The sequence below is a fragment of the Carassius auratus genome, unplaced genomic scaffold, assembly GCF_003368295.1.
Source record: "Carassius auratus strain Wakin unplaced genomic scaffold, ASM336829v1 scaf_tig00214714_1_2670353, whole genome shotgun sequence".
Classification (NCBI taxonomy): Eukaryota; Metazoa; Chordata; class Actinopteri; order Cypriniformes; family Cyprinidae; genus Carassius; species Carassius auratus.
In genome coordinates, this window is record NW_020527778.1 from 1,262,687 (window position 1) to 1,275,562 (window position 12,876).

Here is a 12,876-nt window from a genome sequence, read left to right on the forward strand (position 1 = left end):
TGTGTTTGTGTTGTTACACATAGCAGGAATAAAAAGAGAATAGATATGAATGCACATATTAAAATACTGCCCAACGTTATTAACTATTTTGATTAATAAATATTTTTATTATGGCTAGAAACCAATGAACAACTAATACTAAAACTTTTGTTTACATAAATATTAAATTACTAAAATAAACAAGTAAATTTAGGCATCACCAAATTATAAAGATCAGTATAAAATAAACATTAAGAATTTTATATGACAGCAAATAAATGTAAAAATAAAGAAAAATAATAATTTACAATTAAATGTCCAATATCTACTTCCGACACACTGACATAAAATTGATGTAAAAAGTTTAATTTATGAGACGCGTCTCATAATTATGACATAATATGTCAAAATAATGATTAAATTTTTTATATGTGGTGGAAATGGGCTTTCATAAATACTGATCCCAATAAATTAATCTCTAATATCAGCCGATAATCAATATAATGACAATATATTGTGCATTGTAAAAACAAGTCAAAAAGACACTTTCACCTTCAACTTCTGGCTTCTGTGTGTTTTATGTAAAACATTATATTACTTTTCATTAAGTGTGTGCAAAAATTAGCCAAACCAATTAACAAAACAAACTGCATAATTTTGGGAGATGTTCATTTCTTTCAGTCCGTATGAATTAAACATTATATTGTTTATAAACCAAAGGTTATTTACTCTCACCGAATTGCTGTTTTGGTTCAAGGTTTAATAAAGCAAAGATTCACTTGTCTTAGTATAATTAGGAGTGATTGTTGTCTCTGTGGAGGCCTTAAACCTCAGAATAAGATCAAAATGGAAATCAAGATGCTTTTGATTTACATGCCTGCTTCCTACGGCATGGACCGCAAACACTCACTCACAAACACACACACTCACACACACACACACACAAACAGTAGCAAGCCAAAGCTGACTTTTTTGATGTCAGAATGGTACCTGCCCACAGATCAGTGTGTTTCTGTGTGTGTTTTGTGTTTTCCACCCACCACACAGAGCGACGTGTCAGTTTGAGTTTGCGTTGCAGGCTGTTTGTAGATGCACACACATTACTCAGAATCTGCGCTTGAGATCTAGATGACATGTTACTGTTTGAATTAAATCTGTGGATATCTTCCATATTCACACACAAATACAGACATATACTCTTCACTTGCATAAAGATGCATCTAATTTCACAAAATATTTCCTAATTATTGTTAAGTGGTTGGTTTGGACATAGTTAAAAAAGACTATGAGACACATATTTATCTGAAACTAAACAACACACATTTGTCTGATGACTATTTTGATTTTTTTAAAATGATTTACAACTGATCTGGATTATATTAGTTTTATATTTTTATTCAGTTCAATTTATCAAATTGGATTCCCATCTCTATTAACTAAACTAGCATACATTTGTAACACGTTTGGACATTTATTATCTTTAAAAAATTAATGATTGTGGATAAAGAGGGCAAACATTCAGAAGTTACATCTTTGTGGCAGCACCAACTTATTCAGACCAGAAATAAGCTTGGATTCACTATGAAATGGTCCAAATCATAAATGAGAGGTTGAGAGGTGTTAGACTCCCCAGTCTGTAGTAGACTATAATGACTCAAAATGAACTTGAAAACGTGGATTAATTGTTGATTTGTCTTGAGCTCATCCACAATATTTACTTGTCGCCATCGTGTGGCAGTTTGCTCTAATTACTAAATGGTCGAGGAGTAACTTGAGATAAATACTGTATTTAAGACATCGTTCAAAATAAAATAGCACAACATTTGTCGTTTTAGACTTGCCAGCACTCATTGGTAATACATATGTAAGCAACACAGACAAACAGGTTGTGTGATGCCTCGTGAACTTACCAATTAAAAATTTACCAAACATACCACATTTAGGAGTATGCAGGTCGAAATTTACAGTCTCATCATTGGGTTCTGCACTTTCACCTCACAGTTACTCCACATTTCTGAATGCTCTGTAATTATTTTCCATAGAGTTTGCCGCCCTCTGCGCTCAGGATGTGCGCATGCTCAAAGCCTTTTTCCATAAAAGATTATCGTAATAATTTATTAATGTGTCATTGTTACTAATCATGAAGTGCAATGATAATTTTCTTCACCAATATGTAAATTAATTTTCTCAACATAATGGGAAAAAAATCTCCATGTGCTCATCAGTCTAATACTCTGAACTTTGACCTTGTACGTTTTATACATAAATGTTTTAATTTTAAAGTTTTAGCATTGATAATATCAATGAAAAGAAATCAGTGTACAAACACAATTAAAGTGATTTAAATCTATTATGAAACCTTACACATTTTATTTACTTTAGATTTGTGTTATGCACACTGGTTAGACCTTGTACTAATGCTTAACCAAAGTAAACAAAAATAAATCATAAATTAGGCTTTTTTTTTTATTATTACGCAAAATACCATAAAGTGAAATAGTTAATAGTATTTAATAATTTGGTTATAGAATGATGCCTTTTACAAGGAGTTTACTTTTTTACTATTTGAAATCTCTTTCTTCCTATTTTCTATTTTTTCTCCATTCTCATGTTGTCTTGCATGCTTCACAGTCTCACACTTTATTGTTATCTAAGGAGTTTAATTACCTGAACCTTAGATCTAATTTAATAATTAATATATTAAGCATAGAACCGTATTGCCATCATCCTTGAACTGTGCCAGTAAAGAGGAAGTCAGAAAACGCAATAGAATTAATGATTCACTTTCATTTCTTCGCCTCTTTCATGTACTCTCACATCTATTTAGTGGGATTTCTGTCAATAGTTAGGTGCATTTTCCATGTTGTAGGTCCTGGAGGAAGCATTGGATGAGGCTTTTGTGAAATGGAGGGAGAGCACGCTTCTCACGCAAACTCCAACACACAGCTGAATTAACAACGCCCACAGTTCTAGGATTACTTCTACTCAGTTATGCAATACTAAAGCATGATTTGGACTTGGAACCAGACTGAACAAACCCTCGTTTCATCGGAGAGAGGAAGAGAGGCAACATAAGAAGGTAATAGTGATTTATTTTCCTCTTTTCTTTGCAACAAAACCACATCCAGTTTAATCAGTTCTGTTTCTGCAGCATTTAATCTTTTCCTTATTACTGTCTAAAGTTTTTGTTGAATCATACTTATGTTAAATTGCAGACAATACCATTAGAATTTCTAGTCTCACTTTCCCACTGAGGCTTTTTTTTTATGTGTGCATTTCTCATGCAAGTATACTAGTTTATACAACATGCAGACTTTCTCCAAAAACTCAACAGTTAACAAGACACATCTGTTTTAAATAATACCGTCTGTTCAGGGATTCAGAAACACTGTGTGTGTCCATGCATGCACTGGAGCATGAAGTATTTTCCGGAATTATAGGAATGTGTAAGATCAAATAAACACAGAGCACATTTTTGTTCAAGGAATTACAGTTTTATCATGTCATGCATAAAGTCTGTCTAGTAAACATTAATGTTTTTTCTGTGTATTAGGGAGCAATGAATGTCTTAAAATCTTCATGGGGTCTTCTGTTGCTATCCGTACTCCTCTCCACTGACCTTCCCTCTGCTCTGGCCGGCAAGGTCCTTGTTTTTCCTGTGGATGGCAGCCACTGGGTCAACATGAATATACTGATTGAGGACCTACACTCCAGCGGACACCAGGTCACCGTGGTACGAACCGCTAGCAGCTGGTACGTCAAAGAGCATTCACCGCACTACAAAGCCATAACAGTGACCCTACCGGAGCCAATAAACCTTGAGAAACAAGATTTCTTCATCTCGTTCCTGAGCAAAATGCTCGAGATACAAAAACATGGAGGATCACCACTTGCGTTCGTTCAGTTCTATTGGCAGATGCTGACGACTCTCTATGGCATGCACTGGCAAGCAAGTCAACTGGTTGTGGAGATTTTTGAAAACCCGGTGTTGATGAAACAGCTCTATGAGGGACATTACGACTTGGCTCTGATTGATCCAGGTTTGCCTGCAGGTGTGCTGGTGGCTCATAAACTCAAATTACCAATGGTTTACAATGTGAGATGGATCACCAGCGGAGAAGGGCACTTTGTTGTCGCGCCTTCTCCAGTTTCATATGTCCCAGCAGCGGGAAGCCAATTGTCAAACCGCATGTCGTTTGGAGAAAGGCTCAAGAACATCTTCCATTATGTGCTAAACATGTGCATAGACCATTTTATAGTGAGACCAGAATATGACAAACTGGTTGCACGCTACTTTGGACCCGAAACTGATTTCTACCACTTGCTGCAAGGCGCAGATATTTGGCTCATGCGATCAGATTTCGTCTTCGAGTTCCCGCGTCCAACAATGCCAAACATCGTCTACATCGGAGGCTTCCAATGCAAACCCTCCAAGCCCTTACCTCCAGACTTGGAGGAGTTTGTGCAAGGTTCAGGAGAACACGGGGTGGTTGTGATGTCGCTTGGGACCCTCGTGAAAGGGCTTCCGAGAGAAATCACGTCTGAAATCGCTGCAGGTTTTTCTCAGCTGCCTCAGCGAGTCATCTGGAGGCACTTAGGAGAACGTCCTCATAATCTGGGAAATAACACTCTTCTGGTTGAGTGGCTCCCTCAGAACGATCTTCTCGGTCACCCTAAAACGCGTGCATTTGTCGCTCACGGTGGAACAAATGGTATTTATGAGTCTATCTACCATGGTGTTCCGGTGATTGGGATTCCCTTGCTTTTTGACCAACCTGAGAATATGTTGCGTCTCAAGATACGAGGGGCTGCTAAGGTTCTTGACGTCACTAAACTGGACAGCCAGAGCTTTTTGGAGGCAGTGCAGGAGGTTTTACATCAGCCCTCGTACAGGGACAATATGCAACGTCTGTCTAGGCTACACAGAGACCAGCCTATACAACCTCAAGACAGCGCTCTCTTTTGGATAGAGTATGTCATGCGGCATAAGGGTGCAGCACATTTACGTACAGACTCTTATAAGATGCCCTGGTACTCATATCACTCTTTAGACGTGATGGCATTTTTGCTAGCAGTGGTGTTGGCAGTAGGCGGAGCTGTGGTTCTTACAATACGCTACTTGTGTTTTAGACTGTGCAGGAGACAGAAATCAAAACGTGAGTGATGCATTGATGAACACTTGTAACAATTGTTGGTAAAACTTTTTTTATGAAGCCTGTATTTATAATGTATTATAGAGGTATTCTTAAGGAAAGGAACCCCAGATGAATAGGGTAAAAAATTACTAATGAATATCATTATACTTCCTCACTTGATTACATAAGCAATTACACGTTTTCTCAAATGATGTTTAAATATGCAAAGGAGGCATTATCTAAATATATATGCACTGATTAAAGATACCTTTCCAGAACAGAAATGTGAAATAAAGCCTTGTGCATTTTGGATATTTTCTTTTCACTAGTCTGAACCAATACTTTGAGAAAAGAGCCCAAAATTGTGACCAATGCATGAAAAAAAATAAATGAATAAAACAATTCCATGTTTGTAATGCCATGTCTTATTATAATTAATGCATAATAGCTTGCTAAATTAGTAGTTTGCATGACAAATAATCATAACAGCAGTTATATTGTCTATTTGCAGTTACCTTTAAGAGCACTTTTACTTTCGTAACTATAATGCATTTCAACTTGTAAACTAATGTGTTCATTTTGTTATATAAAACATTGCACTCCTAAAACAACAAAAAGTTAAGAATTATTATAACTGTAGTTATGATTATTCAACACAGATGATGCATCACAGATATATAATATAGTGTTTTTATAAGGCATTATGCATGCATTATGAATATCCTTATTTAATGTATTCAAAACAAGCCCTTCATATTTTGTTAAATGTATTTTTAGATATACATTTGTTGAACAAGTTTCAAACTTAAACACTGACATTCAACAACAGAATAAAGTACAGCAGAATACATGCATTCAGTATTTCATTAAAAATAATTCAGTGTCACAGTATATTAATATCGTGATCACAAATCTTACATTATATCAAACTCTTTTACTCTTAGTGTGCAGAAAAATCACACACCCACTGTGTGTATTTTATTTACATCATTGTGAGCCACACAAACTGTATACTACATTCAACCTTTACTTTAAAGATGGCTCTTACTTTAAAAACTGAGTCTTCATTTACTTACCCTAAGTTCATTCCAATCATTTTCATTGCTCTGAAAAACAACAACTCCAAAATATCTTCTTTAGAAGAATGAAAGTCACACAGGTTTGGAATGACATGAGGGTGAGTAAAGAGTTTTTATCACTTTCTGGGATAATGTAAAAGCATTCAGTCCCTTAAACTACTCTTCCAGACCACAATGTACACTATGAAGGGTATGAGAAGGATAGGCAGCAGAGTGGACACAAGCACGACTCCAGCCGGGGCGTCCAGTAAATCCTCTTCATTGCTGCAAAGGCTGAAGTACTGCTGGTGTATCTTCACAAACTCCTGCTCCACAACACGATTAGGGTAAAAGCAATCAGAGAGACTGGATACGATGTCCATACACACAGTTAACTGGTTGTAGTATCTGGACATAGGCATGTGAGAGAGAGACAGCGAGAGAGAGGGGGGGGGGGGGGGGGAGAGGGAGAGAGAGTCAATAAAAAAAGAAAAAGCTGTGTTTTGATCTTTCTATTCATTTAAGAATTCCGACGTATATAAAATGTATCACAGTTTACGCAAAAAAATTATTCTTTTAATTAGCAGCAAATCAGCATATTAGGATGATTTCTGAAGAATCGTGTGACACTGAAGACTGGAGGAATGATGCTGAAAAAATACAATTTATATTATATTCACATAGAAAACAGTTGTTTTGAATTGCATTTATATTTCACAATATTGTTGTATTTACTGTCCAAACTTTTAAAATGTAGGTAGTGCTACTGTTGTCTTATGAATTCGTCTTAAAGTGAGTTGTACAGTATTTGGCAGGAAACAGTGGCAAAATCATTCTGGTTCACAACAACAGTTCTTATCTATCTAGTTCTGTCTCTCTCTCTCTTTTAATAGACCAGAAGGTCTCTGAGTCCTCTAAGTTGCCAGCAACAGGCTTCAAGATTATCTAATCTTTTTTTAAAACATCCTTCAATTGTTTCCCTGCTCATTTCCTTCCTTTATGCATATACTATGTAGTTAAGCAACATTTGTCATTTCCCAGTACAACTTGTGCATACAGAATGAAAAGATAAGATAAGATAAGAAACACTTTATTCGCCAAATGCATCAGCAGATACACAGGAATTTGATATGGCCATCAGTAACACACAAACTCAACACATAAACATACAGTATATGCGTATAGCTGCAAAAGCATGCCTAAAACAATCCATCAAATAATAAAATAGTCCAAAAATAGTGATTAAAGTGATTAAAGAGTAAAATACGATACTACTCTAGAAGTGTCTCCTTTTAAGTAAAGTCACATGACTTACCTTATCACAATCTCCATAATACACCAGTTCTCCTCTCCAAGTTCACTCATGACTTAACTGAAAATCTCCGAGCAATTTCTACAATAATCCTTCAACTTCTCCTCTTGACAGTGACTGAAGCGTTTTTGAAAACTTTGATTCTGAAAATTCTCTAAGACACAAGAGATTTTTTAATGGCTGATAACAAGTGATCTAGTGAAGATTAATAGCTCACACATAAAGCATCACAAAACTGTCTTACCACTGTCCTCATATGTGACGTTGGGTCTCTCTGAAAAAGTGAAAATGTCATTATGAATGTCAAAAGTGTATGCGATGAGATCAAGTTTAAATAATGCAGACATTACAGTACGTACCCGTCTTCAAATAATTGTTCAGTTCTTGCTGTACACTTTCATTTTTGACTCTGATACTCTCATCTTGAGAAAAGACCATTACAGAATGAATAAAATGACATTTGATCCTTTTTATTATGAATGCAATACAATATAGTGTGAACAGACACTATTCACCATCCATTGGCATTTAAAAAAAATCTGAAATCTGAAAATATTTCTGTATTAAATACTCAGAAGAAAAACTAAAAAAAGACATTAAAATACAGTAGTGTCCCTCATTAACTGTATAAATCTCCATCTCTGAGAATTAAAAAAAATTGATATAAACTTACAGGTGCATCTCAATAAATTAGAATTGTCGTGGAAAAGTTCATTTATTTCAGTAATTCAACTCAAATCGTGAAACTTGTGTATTAAATAAATTCAATGCACACAGACTGAAGTAGTTTAAGTCTTTGGTTCTTTTAATTGTGATGATTTTGGCTCACATGTAACAAAAACCATCCGATTCACTATCTCAACAAATTAGAATATGATGACATTTGATGACACTGAAAGATGATTTAGTAGACAGTCCCTTACCTTCAAACTCTGTTCTGTTATCTTGCGTCGTTTGACCTGAGAATATAAATAAACTTATTAATGATCACCCATTTTGCGACCAGATATTCATTAACACTACAACTTTTTTATAATAAATCTATTCTATTGCAAAGAGGTTGAATGTTTAGTGCAGCAGTAGCGAAGCTCACTGATTCATGGAATAGCTTGTAATATGTTTCATGTCTCCCAGATAATTTCCAAATATAAGAGCAGTGGCATCGCTGTCAGACGTTCATAGATAATCTCATGCTTTATGTTAGATCTTAAACTGAAGATCTCCTACCACAGATAATAGACGGATCCAGCAAGAGCAAAAGAAGTCCAAAAAGATAAAACATTGTGCAAGACAAATGATAAATGTCAACTATATGGAGAGAGTGAGGGAGGGTGAATAAATGGACTTGGGTTAGCTGTGGCGAGAGCATTTAAAGGGAAGAAACAAAAGAGGGGTGTGTGTGTGTGTGTGTGTGTGTGTGTGTGTGTGTTGTGTTTGGTGCGTTTTCCTAAAGAAAACACCCCACCCATTCCCATCCCCTGGGAGTTTGAGGATAGTTTGGGATAAGACATTTCTTGGTAGCTCCAGTTAGTGGAAAGATTTGTGATTGCATATTGGAGCAAGATCTATTGAGTTCCTGTCCTGATAAGTCTCTATGATAAATGGGCAGGGCCGGTGTTACGGTTTAACTGGTTACCGTGTTATCTGGTGACCAACTTCCTGTTTAGGTCTTGTAACGGAAATGACCATTTGGGTTCAATCAAAACTTTGATGGTCTTTGCATGTAAGTCTGTAATGACAATTTTATGTACTCAATTGTGCTTTGTGTCTAGTTGATTTCAATTCAGATGCATACAATCACAACAACGTGAGCGCATCGTCTTTTAGCGCGTGTTCGAAACCCGTGCCAACACAGATTTACTTTATTTTATTTTTTTGTTTATCCTACTTACTTCAGCCGCTACTGGCGATCATACCTATAACTTGTTATCTCTGCAAGAATATCAAAATCATGCAATGAGCAAGTCTGCTTTTATTAGGCACTTAATATCACATCAGTTTGTGCTTTCAGAATCGGCGAATCTGCTGCCGTCGTTCCAGCACATCTGCAGCGGAGACCTAAACAGGAAGTTGGTCACCAGATAACACGGTAACCAATTAAACCGTAACACCGGCCCGAGGCATAAGCGAACTAAGCGGCTGATTGGGGCCCCCTCGCCACCAGGGGGCCCCCCAATAATTGTTTATTTATTTATTTTTTTACAATTAAATAACTTAAACAAGTGATATAAATGAATGAATGAATGAATGAATGAATGAATGAATAATGAACGAATAAGTGAATAATTCAAGACAAAAAAAAAAACTATTTTACCAACAACTGCTGCTGTGTCTGTTAGCTGTGTATTAGTCGAGAGTCTCAAATTTAGGGACCGTCTCTAAAGTTACATGCGATATTGTTATACACTTTTCTAGCGTCAGTAGCATTTGAGGAGAATGACTTACAGTCATAAAAACCACTGTAATTGTTCATCTAGGTGTCAGCTATAATGCACAATTGAATATAATGTTGAATATTTATTAAAACAAACTGCAAGACATATGTAAATTATGCTACTTTTTCACATGGGCTCAAAGGCAAATTTGAACCTCAGTATCAGAGGAGAATGACTTGCAGTCACCTTATACATTTTTTATATATATTAAAATAAATTATAAATCATTTAGGTAAAAACGAGGCCTGTTTATCACTTTCAGGCACATTCCTGTTAAAGTTTTTTTTTTTTCTTCTCAGGTTCCCTTACAAAAATTACCCATGGGTTTATCAGTAACACCACAAATCATCGTTCTTATAGCCATGGCAACTACAAATTAACCATGGTTTTGTTACTTCAAATAATTTACAAAGAAGTATTAATATACTGTAATATTTTTTGTTGTTCTTGTTACAGACCTAAGCCATCAATAGCCTATAAATTAACTTCATATAAATGATTGCATTATATATAAAAAATATGAGGCAATAATGATTGGTTAATAATAACAATGTTAAAATACATATTGTAGGCACATACAAAATAAACAATTTATGTACATGTTATTACAAATGCCTGCACAGGGAGCCAAATGCCATGTAATTGCTGCTGTTACATTTTTTCTATAGATTACACAGCCTATATAATTTCTTCAATTTGGCAAATTATTTATTTCATGTTTTGTGACAGTTTGTATTCAGAAGTTTAAGAGTGAAGTATGTTAAGTATTGATTTTTATTTATTTATTTTGTATTAATACATAACCTCACTGTATTCATTTATAATGTAACATTATAGTGTGACATTTGTGTCAATAATCTTGAAGCACAGGTGACTCCGCATGGTGGGACGGGGGGCCCCCCAAATCAAATTCTGCTTAGGGCCCCAAGAGGCTCGGGCAGGCACTGTAAATGGGAATTATACAACTTAATAACAGGATTACATGATTCCTGCCAACTTCCAAATGGCTCTTCAACTTGACTTTCACATCCAGTAAGTGTGCTTTAATATCAGATATGTTTTCATTAACATCCATTTCCCTGACAATCTGAGATTCAAAAGACTAACAGGCAAAAATATTAATTTCACACACTTTTCTTAATCTTTATAAATGTTTTATGTATGCATATTTTGGTCTTTGACAAGCTACAATTAATGTTTTCTATTTTTACCTAACTCTTTTGTGTTTTTCAAAGTGTTGACTTTTGGTCGACCACAATGGGGGTCAAGGGGGTGGTAAACTTTTTGTACAGCCTTTCCAAAACAGACGCGGTGAAACTTTGCATGAGAAAAAGTCACAACATTTAAAGAATAAATAAATAGTTGAACTATCAAAAAATCCCCAACACTACAGGATGGTTAAAAGCTTGTAAAAAAGCTATTTGGTTTTTCTGCATGAACAATTTTGCATGAAATATGACCACATGCATTCTGTATGATTGTTGTGAGATTGGCTAACGTTCGAGGTAAATGCGCTCTATTTCCATTTATAGAATTGCTGGCTAACATGTGTTTTAAGTGGTTGCATTCTATTTTACACTCCTACTGTGTTAAGGGAAATTACAAAAAAATCTACTGTTATTATTTACATTTCCTATTTTACTTTTAACAAATCATGAGTCATCCATTGTTTGTCTTTTGTCTATAAAGAACCTTTTGTGGAATGGAAAGCTTCCATGGTTGTTAAAGCCAATAATTTCAATAAATAACCTTTTTTTATTTTATTTTTTTAAAATGTTGTAATTGTATGTTGTAATGTTGTATTGAAAAAGGAATAAAAATGTTTTTTTACGCCCACTTTTTGAATCATAAATCATTAATTTCACTAAAAACACTCTAGATTTCTCTCTAAGCAGCTTCTTGTGGTTTGCAGGTGTGACTTGAACTGTAGAGGTTGGTTGATTTTTTTTCCTTCAGACTGAAACCTTTCCTAGTTTCTATCTGGAAACCTATATAGTAGGTTACTACTTCTTGCAGAATTTCTGTGGCCAGCACCAATGTTATCTGTTGCAGACTGCAATACAGAAGAGAAATTTATGTAATGTGCAGCAATTTAATTTTTTTTTTTTACAGTTGTAAATTGTAAACTTTTATTTTCAACCCTGTTCACAATTTTCTGATGAATTATCTGATGTACACACAGTATTCTGACATAAATTAAGCTTTCTGTCTTAGTGCCATTTTTTATTTAAAATAATGCAATATTTACAAAGAATCAGTGTAATTTAGCATTATCATCAAGATGAGTAAATAAACTTCACAAAGTAAATTATGCAACACACAAAAAAACTCAATTTCAAATAATGCACACTGCAGTTTTAATACATTTTAATAGCTATAGATGTCTCATTTTCATGATGAGATGCACCTGTAGTCTATTGTTGCTAAAGAAGAAAAACTAAGCCACTCCAGGGAATGTGAAAAATATATTCTTATTAATTAGTAAGCTGTGTTCATTTGTCTTTCTATAGACAGATTTCTAATGAAGAAATGCAATATGATTGCAAAAGAAAGCTTTGTCATAATTACTTCTATTAAAACTGTGTCTCAAATTCAGATAATAAAACACAACAGCTGAAACTCCATGATGTCGCCAGCACAAACAACAGGATAAAATCATTTCTTGGCACACTGGGTTTTTTTTAATTGGTTACCCCAAAATTATAAACGTTTGTGCTTAACATTTCTGTCCTTTACAGAAACTATAAATTCAAGAAGACGCAAGAATATTAAAATATTATTTACATTTTCATCGCCAACTCAGCCACACAAAATGTTTTTTTATTTTTTTTTATTTTGTGTGTTAATGCAGTTTTTGTGCATCCGACCAAATACGTGTCATAAGGGGATCTCCAAACCCTTACATCTATATCTGAACGTAAAACACGCGGCTGATTTGCGTGAGGTGGCATGCCGTT

At 35.0% G+C, this 12,876-nt stretch overlaps 1 protein-coding gene and 1 pseudogene across 1 annotated transcript; one reads left to right on the plus strand and one right to left on the minus strand.

Moving 5' to 3' along the window:
• The first annotated feature begins 2,780 nt into the window (after positions 1-2,780).
• LOC113092758 (UDP-glucuronosyltransferase 2A2 pseudogene) lies at positions 2,781-5,489 on the plus strand (annotated as a pseudogene).
• Positions 5,490-5,809: 320 nt separating this feature from the next.
• LOC113092784 (receptor activity-modifying protein 2) lies at positions 5,810-7,618 on the minus strand. Its single transcript, XM_026258525.1, has 2 exons — positions 7,488-7,618; positions 5,810-6,580 (listed from the first exon to the last, which is right to left on the minus strand). Exons 1-2 carry the CDS (start codon positions 7,535-7,537, stop codon positions 6,337-6,339), a joined length of 294 nt encoding a protein of 97 aa, XP_026114310.1. The 5' UTR covers positions 7,538-7,618; the 3' UTR covers positions 5,810-6,336.
• Between the last annotated feature and the right edge of the window lie 5,258 nt (positions 7,619-12,876).

Excerpts from the sequence above, each read along its gene's own strand:
- LOC113092784 (XM_026258525.1), bottom strand. The coding sequence starts at position 7,537 with ATGAGTGAACTTGGAGAGGAGAACTGGTGTATTATGGAGATTGTGATA. Across the intron at positions 6,581-7,487 it reads ATTATGGAGATTGTGATAAG|ATACTACAACCAGTTAACTG; the intron begins GTAAGTCATGTG and ends GCCTATGTCCAG.